Source organism: Dasypus novemcinctus, chromosome 9 (assembly GCF_030445035.2).
Source record: "Dasypus novemcinctus isolate mDasNov1 chromosome 9, mDasNov1.1.hap2, whole genome shotgun sequence".
NCBI lineage: Eukaryota > Metazoa > Chordata > Mammalia > Cingulata > Dasypodidae > Dasypus > Dasypus novemcinctus.
In genome coordinates this window covers 94,101,138-94,125,338 of record NC_080681.1, presented here as the reverse complement: position 1 = coordinate 94,125,338, position 24,201 = coordinate 94,101,138, and the positions used below count along the sequence as shown (strand labels likewise).

At 44.3% G+C, this 24,201-nt stretch overlaps 1 protein-coding gene across 3 annotated transcripts in view; it reads left to right on the top strand.

Annotated features, from left to right (window-relative positions):
- LOC101434942 (zinc finger protein 69 homolog) overlaps positions 1–24,201 on the top strand; it is a 78,701-nt gene that overhangs the window by 38,271 nt on the left and 16,229 nt on the right. Inside the window, exons 1-5 of one of the 3 annotated variants that reach the window (XM_058303816.2) lie at positions 156–597; positions 1,830–2,323; positions 3,653–3,735; positions 22,009–22,135; positions 22,445–22,543. The exons of 1 other annotated variant lie outside the window; for it this stretch is intronic. In XM_058303816.2, the coding sequence (XP_058159799.1) occupies positions 2,197–2,323; positions 3,653–3,735; positions 22,009–22,135; positions 22,445–22,543 (436 nt within the window). In that variant the 5' untranslated portion in view covers positions 156–597; positions 1,830–2,196. Of the gene's footprint in view, positions 1–155; positions 598–1,829; positions 2,324–3,652; positions 3,736–22,008; positions 22,136–22,444; positions 22,544–24,201 lie in introns of those variants that run through there. One more of the 3 variants, XM_023586628.3, reaches the window with a different exon arrangement.

The following is a 24,201-nucleotide window of genomic DNA, read 5'->3' as shown; positions in this document are numbered from 1 at the left end:
GCGCCGGCGCCGGGGGTGTCCGTCGCTGGACAGCGAGTGGCTGGGCGGGCCGGGGGACTCCTCCAGGGCTGGGGCGAGGGCAGCCGGCAGCGCGGGCACCGGAGAGGGGGCGTCGGGGGCGCAGAGGCGCCTGGAGACGCGAGGCTGCGGCCTAAGGGGCCCGGGGTCGGGGGGCGGACAGGAGGGCGGGCTTGGCCGCTGGCGCTCGCTTTAAAGCGGCAGCCAGGGAGGAGTATCCCCGCCTGCGTCTGGGTGAAGCCGGTACAGGGGACCCCTCCCATTCCGCTGTCGTCCCCACAACTCCACCCCGGGGGGTGGGGAAAATCCACTTTAGAGAGTGTGCTCAATCTTGTGCAGCACCACTTGTCCTAGGGCAGTTCTTGATAGGAATTTGGAAAAGACGTCCAGGCTCTGGGCTTCCGACCCTACGGAAACGTTGGACGTTGTAAGAATGAGTGTGTTGAGTGGCCTGTCCCTAAAAGGCTGCTAAAGAACAAAATCTGCTACCACCCTCCTTCCATAAGAGACTCTGGAGGTAAAAGCTGTAAGAGGAGCGCTCTCACGCCTCCTGTGGTCCTGCGCGTTCAAGGCCATCTGGTGAGTAGGAGGCTTACCTGTCCTGTCCGTCTGCTGCTTTAACTTTTAACTTCAGCCCGAGGGTGGCATACCTGGGAGGATCGTGAGAAGCAGCTTCTTAAGAAATGCAGCCTCACAGTCATTAACTGTTTTATAAGTAAAATTCGAAGGTTTCCCCATCTTGGTACCAGGGCATTTACCTTTTATATGTTCAGGGGCAGGATATTTTCCAACAGCTCCAATCCCTAGGACACAGCTCCTTTCTCTGCATGCTGATCAGAGATGATAAAAATAAGTCCCTAAGCCACATACTTCATACCACAAACTTGGAAAAGTTGGGCTTTTTCCTTTTCCACGGAGCTAGAACCCCAGATACATGGTCTGGACCTGGTCACGGTGGTGGCATCTGCTCAGAATCTTGGGGGTTGGATAAGATGATGGCTTGTTTCCAAATTTGCACACCTGCAATGGCCTTCATTATATATGAAGTACTATGTTTCCTCCAGTTGAAGGCACACCTCCCTCCCCCAATCTTAACATTTCTGAAACCGGCATGCATCTTACCATGAGATTAAAAGAAACTTGCCAGTTGCTGGGCATTCACATGAGTGGTGGTATCTGTCACTGCTTGCACGTGCCACAATGTGACTATGTGATAAAGAAACTTGCCAGTTGCTGGGCATTCACATGAGTGGTGGTGTCTGTCACTGCTTGCACGTGCCACAATGTGACTATGTGATCTATATTTTGAGATACTTGAAATAAAATTCAGATCTCTAATTTTTAATGACTTAGAGATAATGCTATGAGGCAGCATTAAAAGAAAAGGTTTATAATGTTTCTTAAGGGTTTGCTATATACCCAGCATTGTCTTATTTAATTAACATTACAACCCTATATAGTGCAATTATTATCCCCTCTGAAGATGAAGAAACTGAAGCTCAGAGATAGGAAGTGCCTTAAGCTTTTAAGGGCCAGTGTCAGGATTCTAACCCAGGTTATCTGATTTCAAAGAACATGTTTACGGTATGCTGAGTCCCAAGTCTGTAGTATTCAGGCAGAAGATGCAGGCAGTTTCCAAGGAGGGAAGTCAAGGCAGAATCTGTGTGTGTTTATGTATCTTTGGGTATTGTGTATGTTTGTATTAAACTGGGAGATAGTGATACAGCCAACAGCATGGATGAGACTTATTCCTGCATTGATGCCAGATCTTTATTTTTGGATCTTTTGCAATTTTAAATCTATTTCTGCAGATTCTGGAGTTCTGTGATATAGACACCTCTGGATCCCTCCTCTCCTACCCATTGCTCTTCTAAAAGAGCATAGAAGCAAGTGCTCAAACCTACCCTACCGGCTGCTTCCCAGGGAGATGGTACTTAATCTAAGAGGAGAGTCAGTTTTCGAGACTTTTTAAAGTCACACCTTCTGTAGGAGATATTGGTGCCCAGGGACAAGCCAGAGTCCTAAGGGCAGGAGGTTGTGATCTGAGGAGACCCACATAACTGTGAAGCCTCTTATCAGAGGTTTTGCAGTTTCCTCATCAGAAGTGGACAAGCCCAATCCATCTCTCTGCCTTGTGGGCTGAGGCCAGAGAGGCCAGAGAGGAGTGCTAGCGCCATCATGCTGCAGCAGCTCCTGATCACACTGCCCGCCAAGGCCAGCACCTGGGTGAAGTTGCACCATCCAAAGAAGGCTAAGGAGGAGGTGCCCCTGTGGGAGGATGTGACTAAAATGTTTGAAGGAGAAGGTAAGAATTAGACTGATGGGTGGGAGGGAGGACAAAGAGAGAAGGTCCTATTTCTGTATGAAAATATAGGTAGATACTTCCTTTAAGGTGGTCTCTTAGGGAGAAAATGGGGGAAAGGCGGTCTTTAGGGTTCATCCTTGTGGCTTTTGGGAAGGACATAGCTGTGAGAGAAAATACTGGACTGTCAGCAAACACTCCTGTCTCCTGTCCTCGTACACAATACAAGACAGAAAGACAGGATAGCGTTTACTCCCCCAGTGGCTCCTGAGTATGAGTCAGGACAAGAGGGCCAAAGTTCTCTCTCTGCCCCTTTAATCCCTCTGAAATTTTGCCTTGACAAGTTTCAGTCATTCTAGCCTAAACCCAGTGTTTTTCACAAGTATCATCGCTTTCTTCCCACCTAATGCTGAGGGTTGAGAAACAGAAATGACATGCTGATTGCTCTCATTTTACCTTAAAATATGTGAGTTCACTGAGAGAAGCTCAGTGCCCTGATCATCCATTCCTTAGTGGCCTGATTAGGTATAGATAGATGGACAGAGGAACTCAGGTCGTTTCATGTGGTCACTTAGTTCTTCATGCCTTTAACACTTCGAATCCAGCCAGTAGTTATTGTGCACTTGCTGTGTCAGGAACTGTGCTAACTAAGCATTTTGTCAGATGGAAACAATGAATGTCTTTAACGCTAATTATTAATTGAGAGAGACAGACACATACCCAATTTAAAATAATAGAAAGTAGCCTAAGAAAATGGTTTGATAAAGTTATTTTGGAATACAAGGGAGAGAAAACTTTCTTTTGACTGTACTTCTCTGAGAAGATTTCACAAAGCAGATAATGTCTAAGTATTTTATAGCAGATTTTGGGAGAGAATAATACAGTACAGCAGTGAATACCTTCAAGAGTGGTTCACTTACTGAGGAATATTCTGGTCTAACTGAGGGTTAAGCATGTGGTGGGTGGGCGTGTCCTATGTATGAAGGATGGTGATTTAAAGGTAAATAATATTGGGACAGTATGCTTTGGGCAGGTCATAGAGTGCCTTGATGTTCATAATGAAGTGTTTTCCCTCTTAGCGGTGGGGAGCCATTGAGGATTTTTGTGCTGAGCTGGGCCATGAGTAGAGCTCATGGGGAGCCCATGGGGAGTAGAGCTTTTGGGAAGGCCACCCTTGACCACTGGGACTATATCAGAGACCAAGCAACACACTGCATGCTCTTCTCATTTGGGAGGCCTCAGGCTACTTTGAGTCATTCTGAATGTCTTTCTTTGTGGGTGTGTTGGAGGGTTTGGGGGAGATATAAACCTCATGATCTCTTACTTCCCCAGCTCTGCTTTCTCAGGATGCTCATGTGAGCCAGAGACAATGTTTAGAGAATGAAGCAATCCTTGGGCTCCTGACAGAATCCCAGGTGAGCTGGAGTTTCCTTTCATTTTCTTGACATTGCTTCTTGGTTCTTAAGACCAAGACCTTGCCTTTTTGGGAGATGGGGGTATTGAAGGAGAGGAAACTAACAACATTCATCCTAGGGAGTTACAGTGCTAAATTGCTCTTGTACAGCAAAGCTGGCCTCAGTGGTGGCAATGTTCCTTCCCACAGTGGCCTCTCTCCAAGTAACTCATGTTTCTGATCAACATCTAGATAGAATATTATGCTAAGTTCTGTAGAAAAAGCAAAAGGAGCAGTATAGTTCCAACCCCTAAAGACTAACAGATACCACCTGGAAACTAAGATAAATTTCAATAAAATACTCAAAAACAACATTTTTAAGTGAGAAGAAAGTACTGACATTCTTGGTGATGTACACATATCATTTGTGAACTTCAAGGGATGACCCTTGGGATCAGAGGTCATATTGCATTCAGAGAAGAAGCGAGTAGAGAAGAAATGGTCAGACCACACTTTGCACCCACAAGACAGGCTCAGCAGGAAAGGAAGAGGACCCTCTGAGAGCAGTTACAACAGGGCGCTCGAAATGGGGTTGTCCTCACCACCTGGCAGAAGGAAAATGATAAAATAACTTAGAAAGGAAGACTATTAGAAAGGAGGTGTTATTAGAGAACAGAAGAATTTTAAGTAAAAAGAATTTGGGTTTTGAAATTATATGGCACAAGTTTGGCTCTTATCTCTGGTCTTCGCTCGCCTGATTTTCTGGGACTGTTTTTTAACCTTTTTTTTTTTTTTTAAGCTTTATTTTTTATTTATTTCTCTCCCCTTCCCCTCAATTGTCTGCTCTCTGTGTCCATTCACTGTGTGTTCTTCTGTGACCACTTCTATCCTTATAGCAGCACCAGGAATCTGCATTTCTTTTTGTTGCGTCATCTTGTGGTGTCAGGTCTCTGCCTGTGCGGCGCCATTCCTGGGCAGGCTGCATTTCTTTTGCACTGGGCGGCTCTCCTTACGGGGTGCACTCGCTGTGGGTGGGGCTCCCCTATGCGGGGGACAGCCCTGCGTGGCACGGCACTCCTTGTGCGCATCAACACTGTGCATGGGCCAACTCTACACGGGTCAAGGAGGCCTGGGGTTTGAACCGCGGACCTCCCATGTGGTAGGTGGATGCCCTATCCATTGGGCCAAGTCTGCTTCCCTTTTTTAACCTTTTATAGTCACAGTCTTCTTAGCTGATAAATTCTGACTAACGTCTGCCTGCTAGATTTGAAATATACTCCAAAGTCATTTACAGTAATTTGTAGTAGTCTAATTATTTACTTAATTATTTAAAGAGTTCTGTCTCAACATTCTACTTACCTATAATTCCTACCTTTCTGACATTTATCAATAGCTGATGGGATTCTTAGCTCTAGGAATGAATTTAACTTTTTTTAAAAAATTGAGATGCAATTTATATACAGTAAAATGCCTTTGGAAAGTGTATAGTTCAATGAATTTTGAGATACACATACAGCATGTAACCAAATCAAGGTGTGCAATATTTCTACCATCTCAAAAAGTTCCCTCGTGCCCCTTTCCAGTCAATTCCCCCACCCCAAAAGCAACCACTATTCTGATTTTTTAATTACTACTGATTAGTTTCTCCTGTATTTGAACTCATATGAATGGGATCATCAATGTGTATTCTCTTGTACCTGGGTTCTTTCTTCCAATATAATGTTTTTGAGAGTTTTCCATGTTGCTGCATTTGTCAGTAGTTTGTAATTATTATTGCTGAGTAGTATCCCATTGTAGAAATATAACACAGCTTGTTTATACATCTCCTGTGAATGGAAATTAAGTTGTTTCCAGTTTTTAATTATTATGAATAAAGTTGTTATGAACATTCTTTTTCAGTCGTTTTTTGGCTATGCTTCCATTTCTTTTGGGAAAATAGCTAAGAGTGGAATTGCTGGATAGGTGTGTTTAACTTAATTAAAAATTGCCAAACAGTTTACCAGTGTAGTTATACCAGTTTACACTCCATCCAGCAATGTTCAAGACTTCTAGTTATCCTATATCCTTGCAAATATTTGGTATTGTCATCCTTTAATTTTTGCCATCCTAATGTGTATAAAGTTGCATCTTATTGTGGTTTTAATTTGCTTTTCCCAGATGACAAGAGATATTGGGCACTTTTTCATGTGCTTATTTGCTATGTATATATCTTCTTTTGAGAAGTGCTTGTTCAAAAGTCTGTGCTCAAATTTTATTAGTGTTTGATTTTCATTATTGAGGGTTGAGTTCTTCATATATTCTGTATACTAGCCTTTTGTCAAATATTTGAATTGTGAATATTTTCTAAGTTTTGTCTTTTGATGAACAAATTTCTTAATTTTGATTTTGATTGCAAAGTCCAATATATCATTTTTTTTCCTTTTAGGTTGATGCTTTTGTGTCCTATGTAGGAATTCTTTGCCAACCCTGAGATCTCAAAGATATTCTCCTATTTTTACTTTAGAAGCTTTTGATTTTAGCTTTTGCATTTAGGTCTAAAACCCATCTTGAATTAATTATTGTGTATTATGTGAGATAAAAATTGAGGTTTATCTTTTATCCCCATATTGTGTTCAGTAGTTTCAGCACCTTGTCTTGAAAAGACTCTCTTTACTTAATTGAATTGCCTTGACATCTTTGTAGAAATAATCAATTAGCTGAATATGTGTGGATCTGTTTTGAGCTTTTAGTTATAATCCATGGATCTCTTTGAGAATTCTTGTGCCAGTACTACAGTGCTTTGATGACTAACTTTTTAGTAAATCTTGAAATCAGGGTTGTTGTTTTTTTTTTATTATTCTAGGTCTTTTGCATTTTCATATACATTTTAGAATTGGATTGTTACTTTCTGCCAAGAAAAAGCATAGCAAGATTTTTATTGGTATTGCATTGTCTGTAGATAAATTTAGGATAGTGATATCTTAAGATCATTGAGTCTTCCAGTCAATGAACATGGTATATCTTTCCATTTATTTAGGTCTTATAAATTTTCTTTCAATAATGTCTTGTAGGTTTCAGAAATATAGTCCCAAGAATTTTATGTTTCTTTGATTCTATTAAAAATGGTAATATTTTAAAATATTTAATTGCTAGCATATAGAAGTACAATAAATCTTGTGTTTTTTGTTTTTTTCTTTACTAGTATGCTAGAGGTTTATCCGTTTTTTCAGTCTTTTCAAAGAGTCAACTTCTGATTTTGTTAATCTCTCTATATTATATGTCTGTTTTCTATGTCATTGATTTCTAATCTTATCTTTATTATTTCTTCCTTTCTACTTATATTGGGTTCATTTTTCTCTTTTTCTAGCTTCATAAGGAGGATGCTTAGATAATTGATTTTAACCTTTCTTCTTTTCTAATGTAAGTTAACCTATAAATTTGCTTCTCTATACTCAGCTTGACTGTGTCCTGGAAATTTTATGATGTATTTTCACTATTTTCTAATTTCCTTTGTGAATTTTTTTCTTTGACCATGGGTTATTTCGAATAACCATGGGTTATTTTTCTCTTTGACCATGGGTTATTTGGAAGTATGTTGTTTATTTCCCAATATTTGGCTTTCTAAATAACTTTTTGTATTAATTTTTAATTTGATTCCATTGTGCTCAGAGAAAATACTCTAATTTCAGTCTTTTGAAATTAACTGAATCATGTTTTATGACCCAGCTTATTGTCTGTTTTGCTGAATGTTCCATGTGTTACTAGAAGGGGGAAAAAACCCAATTCTAGACTTCTACTTTGGGAAAATAGAATAGATGTACTTTTCTTTATTCTTCCTTGTAAGTACAATAAAAAATTCTGAATATTTGTATATAAAAAAAAAGAAGACATTGAAAGGCGGAGAGAAAAAAAGACTATGGAACTCAGGATCCAAGAACTGGCACAGTGATAAGTTCCCTTGGTTCTCCTTTTGCCTTATATCCCAGACTTGGAGCTGAAGAAGCCAGCAACCAGGAAATGCCAATGGACACAGATTTAAAAATTTTAAAAAGCCCCAACAAAATCCTTCTTTCTCTAGCCAAGGCTAGGAATGAGGCAACCTAGCAAGCAAGACAAAAGACTTTTAGGCACTAAAAGCTCTCTTCTAGCTAAACACCACAGAGAAAATCTATAGTCCCATTTCTACTCACACCAGCAAAAGTCAAGTGGGAAGCTGAAACTTCTGCCTTTGCTGGGAAGTAAGGATGTGCTCCAATCTCCTGCCAGGGTAGTATCAGAGTAAATCTATGAACAGTCAGGATTTTCACCACTGTTCAGCAGGGATGAGGCCATAACCTACCTGACCCTCTGTGGTAGCAGAAGCTATGCTGGGAGCAGTAATGAACTGTTCCTATGCTCCCAACCTGGGGGATATCACTGGAGACTTGGTGAGAGCTGGAAACCCCACACCTGCCTTGGAACTGTCAATGGAGGCCACATGGGAATCTAGACTTGGCAGTAATGAGGCTATGGCCCCTTTCCCTTCCAGAGTAGAATCAGAGGAAGCCAGCTAAAACAGAGTTTTAAATAAAATCAAGAGTATCATAACATAAAACCTGAAATGGCCAGGTTTCAATAGAAAAACCCCTCTTTATGCCAAGAACCATAGCCATCTCAAACTGAATGAAAAAGACCATCAACATTACCAACACAAATGACAGAGAATTTAGAACTATCTGGCAATTTTATAACAGCCATCATAAAAATGCTTCCAAGAGCAATTGCAAACATACTTGAAAAAAAATTTCTCAGCAAAGAAATAGAAGATATAAAGATGAACCAAATAAAAATTTTAGTATGGTGTTCTAGTTTGCTAGGCTGTCAAAAACAATATACTAGAAATGGGTTGACTTTTACCATGGGAATATTTTAGCTAACAAACTTTCAGTTCTGAAGCCATGAAAATGGCCCAATCAAGATAATACTTTCTTCCTGAATACCAGCTGTCAGCAATCCTCTGTCAAATGGCAAGGCACATGGAGGCCACAGCGGTCTCTCCCTTCTTTTCCAGGTTTCATTGCTTCTAGCTTCTTCTGTGGCTTTCTCTTCCTTTGTCTGAATTTCATTCTCTTATAAAGGACTCCAGAAAGAGGACTAAGACCCACCCTGAATGAGGTGAGTCACATCTTAACTTCAGTTAGGATCCTACTCTCCAAAAGTTCCTACTTACAATGGGTCCACACCCACAGGAATGGATTAAATTTAAGAATATACTTTCCTGGGATATATACAGCTTTAAACCATTATATATGGAAAAAAGACAATAATGGAAATGAAAGTTCAGTGGATAGAATCAGTAGCAGATTGGAAGGGATAGAGGAAAGAATCTGTGAACTTGAAGACAGAGAAAAAGACCTTATCCAGTCTGAACAACAGAAAACAGAATGAAAAAAACAAACAGAGCCTCAAGGACCTGTGGGACTATAATAAAAGATCTAACATTCCTGTCATCAGAGTCTTGGAAAGACAAAAGAAAGAGGATGACTTAAAAAGTACTGGAAAAAATAATGACTTCCCAAATTTGACAAAGCACATAAACCTACATATTCAAGACACTAAAAAGGATAAACCCAAAGAAACCCACACCAAGGTGCTTCATGGTCAAACTTCTGAAATATAAAGACAAAAAAACCTTGTGAGACAGAAACAACCTTACCTACAGGGAACAATTTGAATGATAGCAGATTCTCTTCAGAAGCAGATTCTCTTCAGATAGCAGATTCTCTTCAGAAGCAGATTCTCTTCAGAAGCCGTGGAGACCAAGATGAAATGGCACATTTTTCAAGTGCTAAAGGAAATAAAAAGCATAAAGATTGGGAAGAAATAAATAGAACTGTCCCTATTTGCAGATGACATGCTTCTAATGCATGAAATCCCAAAGAATGTATAGCAGAATCTCCTAGAACTAATACATGAGTTCAGCAAGGTTGCAAGTTACAGAATAAACCCACAAAAATTAACTTTATTTGTAAATACCAGCAAGAAAGGTCTGGAGAGCAAATTTTAAAATACCATTTACGATTGCTCAAAAATGTTTAGGTGTAATCTAATATCCTTTAGCCACTAGGGAAGTATAAATTAAAATGATGGACAGGGCCTTTTAAATATCTTGAACATTATATTCCTACATTCTTCTATGTGATACTAATGTATTCTTGTTGCCATACGTATATTTTCTGAATAGATAGAGCTTTTCCTTGTCACTTGAGACACACAACAAGGACTATACAAGAAGTAGTCCTTGAGACTGCTGTACTCACAGTAGCTAAAAGAAATGTTACACTTCCCCATCAGGGAAGTCCTGCTACTTTCTCAAATAAGACAGCCAAAAGCTCTGGAAAATATTAGCCTTGCCCAATGAAAGAAAACAAGCTCATAAGCCAAGCCCTTGTTCTTAAAGCTTGCACCTATCAGAATGGCTAAAATAAAATTTAAAAATAGTGACAACACCAAATGCTGGCAAGAGAAATGAGCATTCTTACATTTTGGGGGAATGTAAAATGGCCACTTTTGAAAAGTTTGGCAGTTTCTTAAAAATCTAAACATGCAACCACCGTATAATCCAACAATTATATTCCTGGTCACCTCTCCTGCAGAAATCAAAACTATGGTCACACAAAACCTATATATACAAAGATGTTTATAGCAGCTTTATTTATAAAACTGAAAACACCTAGATGTCCTTCAGTCAGTGAATATTTAAACTGTGGTACATCCATACCATGGAATATTACTCAGTAATAAAAAGGAATGTGCTATTTAGGTATGCAATAACTTGTTTGAAGAAGTGTGGCTGCCGCTGCGGTACCGCGGGCGGGTCGCTGCCGCGCGGGCGGGTCGCTGCCGGGAGTTGGGCCGAGCCCACGGCCGGACTGGGGCGACAGTGGGCAGCTCAAGGCTTGGTGGGGACGCGCGGTTCGATGGAAGAAAAACCACGGAGACAAGGTCTATGCGCAGGTCTGATTTTATTCGGGAAGTACATAGGGTTTTATAGTCTCATGGAGGTGGGGAGGTTGTGGGAGGGGCATGTCCGCGGGGCAGCTGGGGATTGGCTGCAGAGGCAAGGACGGACCTGCGGTTTATGACGTAAGCCATTGATGGCAGGGGGGGTTGTTTCAGAGGTTGTGCCGGGGCGGGTGCGGGATGAGGGCGGTTGGAATGAGGCGGGGAGAACAGCGATCGGCTGGGAGGGGGAAGATAACAGTGGCTGGGAGGAGGGGCGGAGGGAGGCAGCAGCATAAGCTGCTGCTGAGAAGGGCCATAATACAGAGAGATTTAGAAGAACAGGCGGGTAAAGTACAAGGAAGCGAAAAGCAGGGTGGGAGCAGGGGACAATTGCTCCCTTTTTCAAAAATAAGAACCATTGGCAGCTTTGAAGAAAGCGCAGATTTTGCAGGATTGACATTTTGTGGGGAGGAAAGATGGGGGGGGTGAGAGGAGGGGAAATAGGGGAGAGAGGAACGAGGAGGGGTTACCGGCAGGGGGCGTGGGGGCACGAGGGGGGCGTGAGCAGAGGGGAGGGCGGCTGAAATGCCCGATTCCCCATGCGGAGGGCAGAGAACCCGTACGCGCAGCTCGAGGTGGCCACGATGGGCCCTATCGATGGCCGCCTCTTGCCACCTCCGTGAGCCACACCTGGGCGTGCCGGGCTTCCTCGGGAAGGGGAGAACTTTGGGAGAGGACTAGGACAGCTGTGGCCAAGAGCCTTTGCCGCTCTCGGTGCTGGCGAACGGACTTGCGGATACAGCAGGCGAGGCCCAGGAGGAGGAGGAGAAGGAGAAAAAGGAAGGCGTAGAGGAGGAGTTGACGTTGAGGGGGGAGGTGGGGGAGAGGTCAAGAAGAGTGGCGTTGGTGAGAAAAAGGCACGAGTTATTGCGCGGTCTACGCACAGGGAAAGGTTGGTGACGAACTGCAAGGCGTCGAGGGGAATAGGGATGGAGACATTTGACAACGACGAGGAGACAGGAAGGGCGAGGGGGTCGCAGCTTTCTGGGAGGAAGTCGCAGTTGGGGGAGTACATGGTGGGGAAGGTGGGGGAGTGAGGGGAGAGAAAGAGGAAACCAGGCGGTTGAAGAAGGGCGGCCCAAAGGGGCGTGGCCTGGGCTGAGGAGGCTAAGGAGAGCATAATAATGAGAAGGTGTGTGGGGGGGTGGTAGGAGGGCGCGGGGCAGGGGAGGCGCGAGCACGACGGAGAAGCTGGAGAATTTGTTGCTCGATGGGGTCATCATCTTCAAGGGAGAGACGGCTCAAGCGGCGGACAAGAAGATGACGTCGACGTCGCTCGCGGTGGGAGAGAGCTGGCGTGGTCCCTGCGGGTGATGGTGCAGGAGGGGCAGACTCAGGCGGGCTCGACTGGGCAACTGGAGGTGTCATCTGCAACGACAAGAGGAGAAAGATCTCACGGGGGGGGGGTGAGATGCGGAGAAGGGCCATCATTACGGCAGGGGGGAGTCATCAGGGGGAAGGGGGTCGGGAGGTGGAAGGTCGGCAGGGCCGTGCGGGGTGCCTTTCCCGCATCGCGGGCAAGGAGTGGAGGGCGCGCGGGGAGCGGGGGCTGCTGATGGCGGCTCCATGCCCCGAGGGGCCGGGCGCGGCGGTGCCGGGAGGTTAGGGCACTCCCGTGCGAAGTGGCCTAGCTCGCCACAACGGAAACATGTATTGGTGGTTTGGACGGCGGCAACAAGGGCGGCAGCGAGGGCGGTGGTTTGGCCGGAGACTCCGGAGCAAGCAAGGACCCAGTCTTGGAGGGGCCTGTCACGAAGGGGATGGATAATGGCCTTGCAGGCTGGATTAGCTCCCTCTTGTAGGAGATCTTTGATGAAAGACTCCTTAGCAGCGGCGCCGGTGACGCGCCTTTCGGCTGCGGCTTGCACACGTGCGACGAACTCGTTGAAGGGCTCGTCAGGCTTTTGGAAGAGTTTGGCGAGGGGCTCAGGGGCGGCTGCGGCGCAAGAGCGGAAGGCTTTGAAGACACAATCGCGAAGCTGGATGAAAAATCCGGGAGGAGTAGCTGTGTAAGCGCTGGGGTCGCCGTAGGGGCCGAGGCCGAGGAAGGCGTTTGCAAGGTAGTGCACACCCTGACGAGCATTGTCGGCGAGCTGGGTATCGATGAGCACGCCGAGATGGGCTCGCCAGTCAATAAACTGGCCGGGTGAGAGGACAGCACGGGCAAAGGAAATCCAGTCATAAGGAATACAGCGGGGAATGGCCATACACTCAAGGAGGTCTTGGGCGTGGGGGCTGGCGAGGCCGTCTTCCTTGATTGCGGTACGAAGCATTTGTAAGTCTTTGGGCGAGAAGGGGATCTAAGCTTGTGGGTTCTGCGGAGTGCGAGCAGGATTGAGGGGGAACATCTGAGCCAGAGGCGGAGTGGGAGGGGTGAGAAAGGCGGTGTCGTACGCTGGCGGAGGAGGATTCACGACGGTCCTGCTATTGCTGGAGCAGGCGGGAGGTGAAGCGGGCCATGGAGGTGAGGCATTGGCAGTGCTACCGGGCGCCGGCCAGGAGGGCGCGGCGGCAACGGCGTTTCTGATTGGCCAAGATGGCGGCACGGTGACGTCACGCCTGACATCACTTCTGGCCTCGGGCCAAGATGGTGGAGTGGCCGCGTCACCTCCGGGCGCAGGCCAAGATGGCATCGGAGGCTCTACCGGTTTAGCCGAAAATGGCGATCGGCAGGCATCCGGGACGGGACCGGATGGCGACGAGACAGGAAGAGGTGGGTAAAGGCGGGAAGAGGGCACCGAGGAAGAAGAAGGAGGAGGTGCGCCATGTTGGCATTGTTTGCAGGGCGCGGTGGGGGGGGGAGAAGGCAGAGGATCGCCATGTTGGTTGGGGTCCGGATCGGAGGCTGTGGGGGGATCCAGTTCGAGCGCGGCCTCTAGCTGGGCGGACAGAGAACGAGTATCGTCGTCTCCATCAGGATCGCAGGTGAGAGGGTGGCTAGGCTCACAGGCGAGAGCGGAGGCAGGGGAGGGCACACCTTGGAGACAGGCGCGGATAGCAACGAGGGTCGGGATAAGACCGGGGGGAAACTGCTTGCGATCGTGCTCCATAGCGGACGTCACCCGCTGAATTAAGCGTTCGTAGGTCTCTGGGCTCCAGAGAGCACAGGTGACGAGCCAAGGGTTAAAGGGTAGGAGAAGGTCCCAGTACCGCTGTAGCTGACAGAGAGAGACCTTCACGTGGTGAGTTTCTAAAAGGGCCGCGAGTAAATGTACTTGAGGGACTTGGCGGGACGAGAGAGAGGCTCCCATTGCGACGGAGGGTTCAGGAGGGGGGTAGACTCGCTGTCGCTGAGGGCCGGGTTAGGTTCATGGATGGGCTGGGACGGCGAAGAGGAAGGGAACAGCGCCGGAGAGTCCCTACCTTGAGCGGCGGCACAGGAGGACGGCGATGGGTCCCGTGCGGGGGATCGAGCGGCTGGCCGGCCAAACAGGAATACGAAGATATCGCTCCACTGCATACGGAAGGGAGCGGTGGTCCCTGGAGCGGTGGTCCCTGTTTGGGCGCCACCTGTGGCCGCCGCTGCGGTACCGCGGGCGGGTCGCTGCCGCGCGGGCGGGTCGCTGCCGGGAGTCGGGCCGAGCCCATGGCCGGACTGGGGCGACAGCGGGCGGCTCAAGGCTTGGTGGGGACGCGCGGTTCGATGGAAGAAAAACCACGGAGACGAGGTCTATGCGCAGGTCTGATTTTATTCGGGAAGTACATAGGGTTTTATAGTCTCATGGAGGCGGGGAGGTTGTGGGAGGGGCATGTCCGCGGGGCAGCTGGGGATTGGCTGCAGAGGCAAGGGTGGACCTGCGGTTTATGACGTAAGCCATTGATGGCAGGGGGGGTTGTTTCAGAGGTTGTGCCGGGGCGGGTGCGGGATGAGGGTGGTTGGAATGAGGCGGGGAGAACAGCGATCGGCTGGGAGGGGGAAGATAACAGTGGCTGGGAGGAGGGGCGGAGGGAGGCAGCAGCATAAGCTGCTGCTGAGAAGGGCCATAATGCAGAGAGATTTCGAAGAACAGGTGGGTAAAGTACAAGGAAGCGAAAAGCAGGGTGGGAGCAGGGGACAAAGAAGTATGGTAAGTGTGGTAGATTGAGGCTTTTTATGACTCCAGAAGACTGTGTCCTCAGGGCCAGTCCATTCCTGTGTGTATAAACCTAATGTAGGTGGAACCTTCTTTTGATTAGGTTGTTTTGTTAGGGCATGACCCAAGGTAGGTCTTATTCCTCTTACTGGAGTCCTTTTTAAACAGGATGAATATAGGAAAAAAAGTCCACAGGAGCAGACTGAGAAAACCATGGGAGCAAGGAGCTGACATCAGCAGAATCCAAGAGAGAACAATCCAGAAGCTGAAGCAATGAAACCCAGAAGAGAAGGGAGAGGCCAGTAGTTGTGTGTGCCAGTCTTCAGGAAGAAAGCATCACCTGATGATGCCTTGATTGGGACACTTTCACGGGCTCAAAACTATAAGCTTGCAACCTAATAAATCCCCATTGTAAAAGCCAACCCATTTTGGTATGTTGCTTTTGGCAGCTTTTAGCAAACTAAAACACTAAGTGGAAAAAGCCAATCCTGTAAGACTAGATACTGTTTTATTCTACTTATGTAAATCATTCTTGAAATGACAAAATTATGGAAATTGAAAACACATCAATGGTTGCTAGAGATTAAAGAGGAGAGGGGCTGGAAGTATGATGGCTATAAAAGGGCAGTTTGGGGGATCTTTGCGGTGATGGAAATGTTCTTTATCTTCAATGTCAATATCCTGGTTGTGACAGTATGCTATATTTTTGCAAGATTTTACCATTTAGGCTTCATAGGCTCTTTTCTGTATTAGTCCTTACAGTTGTATATGAATCTATAATTATCTATAAAATAAAAAGGTTAATTAAAAAATAATGTGTTATGCAGTTTTAGATGTAATGGTCTATGAATATCAATTACATTAATAAGTTAATTGATAGTATTATTCAAATCTATTTCTCTTTCAGTTTGCCAAAGGGCTGCCAATGCAAAGTATCAGAAATGGGTTGGCTTTTTAAATGGGTACTTTATTTAGGGTAAAAACTTATGGTTCAGTGGCTGTGAAATGTCCAAATAGGGTATTAGCTGAGATGCCTTCTCAGGGTCCTCCCATGTGGCAAAGCAAGATGCTTGCTGATCACTGCCAAGGTCTCTGCCTTCCTCTCCACAATCTGCATCTCCTAGAGCTCAGCTGTGAGCAACCAGGCGTAGGGTTTGTCTCTTACCAGGCCTCCTCTCAGTCTTGGTTGCTTTACTTCCTTCCAGAGTTCAGATGTGAACTATCGGGTGTATGGCTCATCTCCTCTTTTTTTAATTTATTTTTTATTTTTTAATTCTCTTTTTAAAAGTTAATAGATCACAGAAAATGTTACATTAAAAAACATAAGGGAAGCGGACTTGGCCCAGTGGTTAGGGCGTCTGTCTACCACATGGGAGGTCCGCAGTTCAAACCCAGGTCTCCTTGACCTGTGTGGAGCTGGCCCATGAGCAGTGCTGATATGCACGCAGAGTGCCATGCCATGCAGGGGTGTCCCCCGTGTAGGGGAGCCCCACGTGCAAGGAGTGTGCCCCGGAAGGAGAGCCGCCCAGCACGAGAGAAAATGCAGCCTGCCCAAGAATGGCGCCGCACACGCAGAGAGCTGACACAAGAAGATGATGCAACAGAAAGAAACACAGATTCCCATGCCGCTGACAACAACAGAAGCGGACAAAGAAGATGCAGTAAACAGACACAGAGAACAGATGGCTGGGGTGGGGGAAGGGGAGAGAAATTAATAAATAAATAAATCTTTAAAAAAAAAAACATAAGAGGTTCCCATACACCCCACTCCCCACCACCCCACCCCCATCAGTTTTTTTAATTGTATTTTTTGAAGGTACATAGATCACAAAAAATATTACATTAAAAAAAATGAGGTCCCCATATGCCCCCCACCACCCCTCACCCCACTCCTCCCACATCAACAACCTCTTTCATCGTTGTGGCACATTCATTGCATTTGGTGAATACATTTTGGAAAACTGCTGCACCACATGGATAATAGTTTACGTTGTAGTGTACACTCTTCTCCAGTACATTCATTGGGTTATGGCAGGACGTATAATGTCCAGCATCTGTCCCCGCAATATCATTTAGGACAACTCCAAGTCCCGAAAATACTCCCACATCACATCTCTTCTTCCCTCTCCCTGCGTTCAGCAACTACCTTGGCCACTTTCTCCATATCAATGCTACAATTTCTTCCATTACTAGTCAAAATAGTTACATGGTAGAATATCAGTAAGTCCACTCTAATCCATATTTTATTCCTCCATTCTGTGGACCCTGGGATGGTGATGTCCACTCTACCTCTATATCGAGAGGGGGCTTAGATTCCAAATGGATGATGGATACAATTCTCTTCTTGTAGTTTTAGGCACTCTTGGTTCCCTGGTGTTGTGGTTAACCATCTTCACCTCCCTGTTAGCTGACCTGGGTAAGTCCAAGGACCAGAGGGCAGGAGTTGCAACTCTACTGAAGCTCACGGCCCAGCTGGCACATGGGCAGTCCAGAGATTGAAGTCTCCTGAGTATACACCAACCCTAGCACCAACCACAGGTTCAGTAAAAGTGACAAAAGAGGCATGTGTAGAAAGGTCACATCTGAGTCCAACTCCATCACATTCAGGAACACAAATTCCAAAGTAGGGCCCACTGCCATGGCACTGAACTCCAGAGCTATCTACCATGACCATAGAACCTGTGGATCTCTGTAGCCCTCAGGAGAACCAGTACCTGGGGTTGTATCCACTTCAGCTGTCTCTGGGGTCCTGCTGAGGTCTGCATAAGCACAACCCCTCTGATGACCTCCTGATTCTTTTTTGAATACTCTTAGCCATATAAACTCATTTGTCTTTGCCATTACCCCTTTTTTTCAAGGTCAAAACAGTTTTTAACACATGATCCTACAGGTATGCTGAGATATTCTGCTGGTCTGAGTTGACCCTTTTATTCAAGGTCTCTTTCTAGTTGTGTCACCAGTTAGTGATTGGTAATAATCCCTTGGTGTCAGGGAGGCTCCTCCCTGGGAGTCATGTCCCACGCTGGGGAGAAGGTAATGCATTTACATGCTGAGTTTGGCTTAAAGAGTGGTTACATTTGAGCAGCATGGAGGCTCTCAGGAGGTAACTCTTAGGCACCCTGCAGCTGTAGGCCTACTTCATATTTCAGGCACACAGGCTCTTAAGCATAGTCATCAGTATCTAGGGCTCATCGTTGGGCCATCCTTCTTCATTGATCTTTGCCATCGCACTTGGGGGATTGTTGCTGTTCCATTGGGGAATATGGTAGAGTTCCCCTGGGTAGGAACTCAGCACTTCCTCAGTTGTCATTTGTAACGTAACTACTATGAAAATACCCAACATATATCCGAACATTTTTATGTACCCTATGTACATGCCCTGGAGAACTCCCTCCTAACTATGTGCCCCCTATCAATAACACCCTACACCAGTGTTCCTCCCCTACCATAGTTGAACCTCTCTGTGGTCTAAAACTTCTTAAAAAATGAAGCCTAATATATGGCCAAATTCAATTAATATGAAAATGAAATATATTGATAGGTTTATAGATTAGAAATAGATTACATACTAATTTAGAAAAACTAAAATAGGGTAAAAATAAGTTGGGGTATTAAAAAATGAAAAATATTATAAAGTTTTATTTTTGACGTTTTGCCTTTCATCACTGCAATAGGTGTTGCCCTGTATGTACAGTGGCAAGGCAATTTCTTTCATTTCTTCCTCAGTGTCTACATCATTTCTTTTTTTTTTTTCCTAATTTTTAATTTTGTCTTCACAAAAGTTTTAGATCACAGTAGTTCATATATATGATATAGGGGACTCCCATATATCCAACATCATCTCCTCTTGAGCTGCTCCATGGGCCCAGCCCCTTGGAGTCCTCTTCCCATGCCTCTGTGCTCTCTTGGTTCCAGACTCCAGGACATCTGTCTCTTGGGGATTCTATTTTCTTCCAGTCCTCTCTCTCACACAGCTTCTTCCTTTTCCTCTGTGTGTCCTTTTATATCAGACCCAGCAAGAGGGCAGAGACTCAACCTGAGTCGTGCATCACTGACGTAGTCCAATCCAAACGGTTCTCACACACACAGGAATGAATTAGTTCAAAAACATAATCTTTTTCTTTTGGGGATTCATGAAAGAACTTCAAACTGTTACAATATCTTCGATGAATTTTTGTCTACTTGTAATGATTACTGAGAGAAGAGTGTTAACATGGTTTTATCTATATCTCTCTGTAGTTCTGTCAATTTTGCTTTATTTTGAAGTTCTCTTATTAGGTGGATGAACATTTAGGCTTTTTATATCTTCTTAATGAATTGACCCTTTTATCATTATGAAATGTCCTTCATATCCCTAGTAATATTCCTTTTCCTGAAGTATATTTATCTGATTTAAGATAGCCACACCAGCTTTCTTTTAATTACTGTTAGCAAGGTATAGGCCTTTCCGTCCTTTTACTTTTAACATATCTGTGTCTTTATATTTACAGTGTGACCTCCTTAAATATAGCTGGAGCTTCCTTGTTTAATTCATTTTATGTAAAAGTTATTATTGATATGGTTGAGTTTAGGGGTATATTCTTGTTTTGTTTACTCCTTTTCCCATCTATGTTTCTTTGTTCCTCATTTTTCTGCCTTCTATTGGATTGAGTCACTTTTTAATATTCCATTTTATATCTTCCAAATGAATCCCCAATTACTTTTTAGCTATACCTGTTTTATTTGTGTTTAGTGGTTGCTCTAGCCATTACAATATGTATTCTTAATGTATCACAGTTTCCTTGAATTAATATTATACTACTTCATATATAATGTGAAAATCTTATAACATTGCATTTCTGTTTTCTTCTTCCCATTCTTTTTGTTATTGTCATAATACATTTTATTTTACATATTATATTCCCCACAACACACTGTTCTTATTTTTGTTTTTAACAGGAAATTATGTTATAAAGAACTTAAGAAAAGGAAAAAAATGAGCCTTTTATACTCACCCACATTTTGGTCAATTCAGACGCTCTTTTTTTTTTTTAAGATTTATTTTATTTCTCTCTCCTTTCCCCCTGTTGTCTGCTGTGTCCATTCACTTTGTGTTCTTTTGTGTCCGCTTGCATTGTCAGGCGGCACTGGGAAACTGCGTCTCTCTCTTTTTTTTTTAAGTTTATTTTTTATTTATTTCTCTCCCCTTCCCTGCCTCCCTCCCCCACCCAGTTGTCTGCTCTCTGTGTCCATTTGCTGTGTGTTCTCCTGTGTCCACTTGTATTCTTGTCACCAGCCAAGTATCTGTGTCTCTTTTTGTTGCATTATCTTGCTGCATCAGCTCTCCGTGTGTGCGGCGCCACTCCTGGGCAGGCTGCACTTTTTGCACTGGGCAACTCTCCTTATGGGGCGCACTCCTTGCAGTGGGGTTCCCCTACTCAGGGGATACCCCTGTGTGGCAGGGCATTCCTCGTGCGCATGAGTTGTGCGCGTGGGCTAGCTCACCACATGTGTCAGGAGGCCCTGAGTTTGAACTCTGGACCTCCCATGTCGTCGGTGGATGCTCTATCCATTCAGCCAAATGCGCTTCCCTACATCTCTTTTTTCTTACATCATCTTGCTATGTCAGCTCTCCATGTATGCAGTGCCACTCCTGGGTGGGCTGCACTTTTTTCACATGGGGCGACTCTCCTTGCAGGGCTCACTCCTTGTGCGTGGGGCACCCGTAAGTGGGGGCACCCCTGCGTGACACGGCACTCCTTGCGTGCATCAGCACTGCGCATGGGCCAGCTGCACACGGGTCAAGGAGGCCCGGGGTTTGAACCACAGACCTCCCATATGGTAGATGGATGCCCTAACCACTGAGCCAAGTCCACTGCCAATATATATATTTTTTTAATAGTTGTTTTTAATTCCTTGTTTGCTATTTCCAATAACTGAGTTATCTATGGGTCTGATTCTATTGATTTTTTTATTAGCACGTTTTCTTCCTTCACATGTCTAATAATTTTTTATTGAAATTGAGATTTGTGTATACAGGAATAGTGGAGGGTGAAATATATATTTTCATATTCAGTTCTGTTTATTTCCAAGAGACTCTAAGCCCTTTCCTCTGGTGGTTAAGATGAAGGACTGATTATTCATATCCCCCCCCCTCCCCAAACTGTGAGCTCTGATTGAGATGCAGCTTTTTTTTTTCTTCATTGTTTTTAATTATCTTTTTTTTTTTAAAGATACATAGATCACACAAAATGTTACATTAAAAAATAGAAGAGGTTCCCATATACCCTACTTCCCACACCCCCTGCTCCTCCCACTTCAACAACTTTTTTCATTAGGATGGTACATTCATTGCATTTGATGAGTACATTTTGGAGCACTGCTGCACAGCATGGATTATAGTTTACGTTGTAGTTTACACTCTCTCCCCGGTCCATTCAGCGAGTTATTGCAGGATATATAATGTTCTGTATGAGATGCAGCTTTAATTCGATTGATTTTACTTCTGGTTAGCCTAGCTGCAAATGTCTGACCACCACTGATAGGGGACTGATCTTTTTTTTCTGTCTTTGCAGTATTTGAACTAGAAAGGGGTTAAGCCACTGTTTCAGACAATTTTGTTTATCTTTGGATTTAACTTCAGCAGGGCCCCATAAATCAAGCTCAGCAAGAATGCATAGGTCTTTCATTCATTCAAAATATGTGCTGAATGAAGAAAGAAAGCCTTTCTCTCCTCCCCACCCCACCCCCATGTCTCAGTTTTCTTCTTCTAATCTCCCTTTTACTAACCTGTCTCCAGCCATGCTTTCACCTTTCTCCTCCTCAAACAAAACGAGAAAACTCTGACCTTAAGTCCTTTGTACCTGCCCAGAATGCTTTCCTCTCCGTTTCCTAATGACAATCTCCCTTATTGAATTTCAGTATCACCCTTTTAGAGAGACTTTCCCTAACCACCATACAGAAAAGAGCCTGCCTACCCTCATTTTGGCTCTCCTTATTCCCTTTTCCCTGCTTTACTTTTTTTTAAGGCATTTATGACCATCTGCCCTTTTGTATATTTAATTCTTTTTTGAAAGCCTCTGGAGAATCTCCAAATTGACCCAGAGGAGGCTTCTGGGAAAACTTCTCTAGAATTTCTCAGAACCTAGAATACTGTCAGAACTCTTTGGACATTGGTAGAAGTGGTCTCTAGCTGAAAAGGAACATATTTGATATTCTAGGAACTGTTGACCTTCAAGGACATATCTGTGGATTTCACCCAGGAGGAATGGGGGAGACTGGCCCCTCCTCACCAGAACCTGTACCGAGAGGTGATGCTGGAAAACTACAGGAACCTGGTGTCAGTGGGTAAGAATGGGCTAGCCACACAACCGAAACCTGCCCAGTACAAGAGAATCATTATTTCTAAGTATTACATGATGTGTTTTTCCCGAAGCTTGTCCTTGGCTTGTGTTACAGATGCCTTGTTCCTTAAAAACAAAGCCAGGACTTATCTGGCTCTACTTTCTTTGAAGATCTAGAAATAAGAAGACATGCGGCTGTGGTGCCCCTTTCTGTTTCCAAAGGCCCTGAATACCAGAGGGATGGAACTAATTCTAGTGATGCTGTTTAGACCTCAGCATAAACATTCATATTCTCTTTTTTTTACTCCACAAGCAGGATATCAGCTTTCCAAACCTAGTGTGATTTCCCAGTTGGAAAAAGGGGAAGAACCATGGGTAGCAGAGAAAGAAGACTCAGGAGATCCCAGTTCAGGTGAGACTAAGACAGCTTATACCTTTTTTTTTTTTTTACCATATATATATATTTTTTAAAGATTTATTTATTTATTTATTTATTTCTCCCCACCCCCACCCCCACCCCCACCCTGGTTGTCTGTTCTCTGTGTCTATTTGCTGCTGCTTCTTTGTCCACTTCTATTGTTGTCAGCGGCACAGGAATCTTGTGTTTCTTTTTGTGGCATCATCTTGTTGTGTCAGTTCTCTGTGTGTGCGGCACCATTCCTGGGCAGGCTGCACTTTCTTTCACGCTGGGCGGCTCTCCTTACCGGGCACACTCCTTGCGTGTGGGGCTCCCCTACGCGGGGGACACCCCTGCGTGGCAGGGCACTCCTTGCGCACATCAGCATTGCGCATGGGCCAGCTCCACACCGGGTCAAGGAGGCCCAGGGTTTGAACCGCGAACCTCCCGTGTGGTAGACAGACGCCCCAACCACTGGGCCAAGCCTGCCGCCATATCATACCTTTTAAGATGTAGGCCAGAGTGCTCAAAAGTTTTCCTAGGCTCTGGACAAGGCTGAGCTACTGGACAGCAATACTTGATTTTAATCTTCTCTCCCTTCCCCATTCTTTGCTTGATTCTTCCCAAAACTCTCTCTGGAGTTGAACGAAAGAGAGGTCTTGTCCTCATTAAGTCTAAACTTGATTTTTCCCTCTTTCTTCAGTATTTTAAGGCTGTATCAATCAAAGGCATTCCACAAATCTTTAATTTTCTTTCTTGCATCCTATTTCTACTCTTTATCAACTTTAGTTTTACAATCCCATCTTCAGCTCTAATTCTCTTTAACTCATATATTTTAATTTTTTTTATCAACTATTTTATGAAAGCTCCTGCAAGAGAAATTACCACAGGCTTCCTTCTCACCAAAATCCGGTGGTATATAACAATCTCCTTAAACTTTGCTTTTATTAAGAAATATTTTATACATTCAGAAAGGCATGGAGAACATTATAACAAATTCCTATGTATCTTCTATTTAGATTTTAAAAAATAAATCAGAGTTGAAACCCCTCTGTGTCCCTCCCAACACCCTGAAATAACCACTTTTCTGAATTTAAATATCCTTCCCATAGGTGTCTTCATACTTTTGCTATATATGTGTATATCCCTAAATAATATAAAGCAATGTTTTTCATGTTTTTATTATTTAAGTAATTGGTGTATATACTTCATCCCACTGGCTTTTTTTTCACTCAACTACATTAAGATTTATTCTATTCTAGTTCATTCATTTCCTTTGATTTATTTATCCAATTTCCCGTTGATAGACATATACAGTTTCTAAAAATGGGGTTACAAAGAAGGCTGCAGAAAACCTTCATGTATGTATCTTCTTCTGTACGTTTGCAAGCATTTCTCTAAAATATTTGCTAGAAATAAAACTGTTGAGTCATTTTGCTGAGTTTTGACAAATTTCACCTCAAACCAGTGGTACCAATTTGTATGCCCACCAGCAGGTTTTGAGAGTTTTCAGACCTTAGCATCTTTATCAATACTTGGCATCATCAAACTTTAAAATTTTTGTGAATTCAGTGGGTTAATCTGGAATCTTGTTGTTTTCTTTAATTATCCTGATTTTTCATGTTTATTGACCATCCATCCAGGATCGCTCTTCTGTAATTGTCCATTTATAT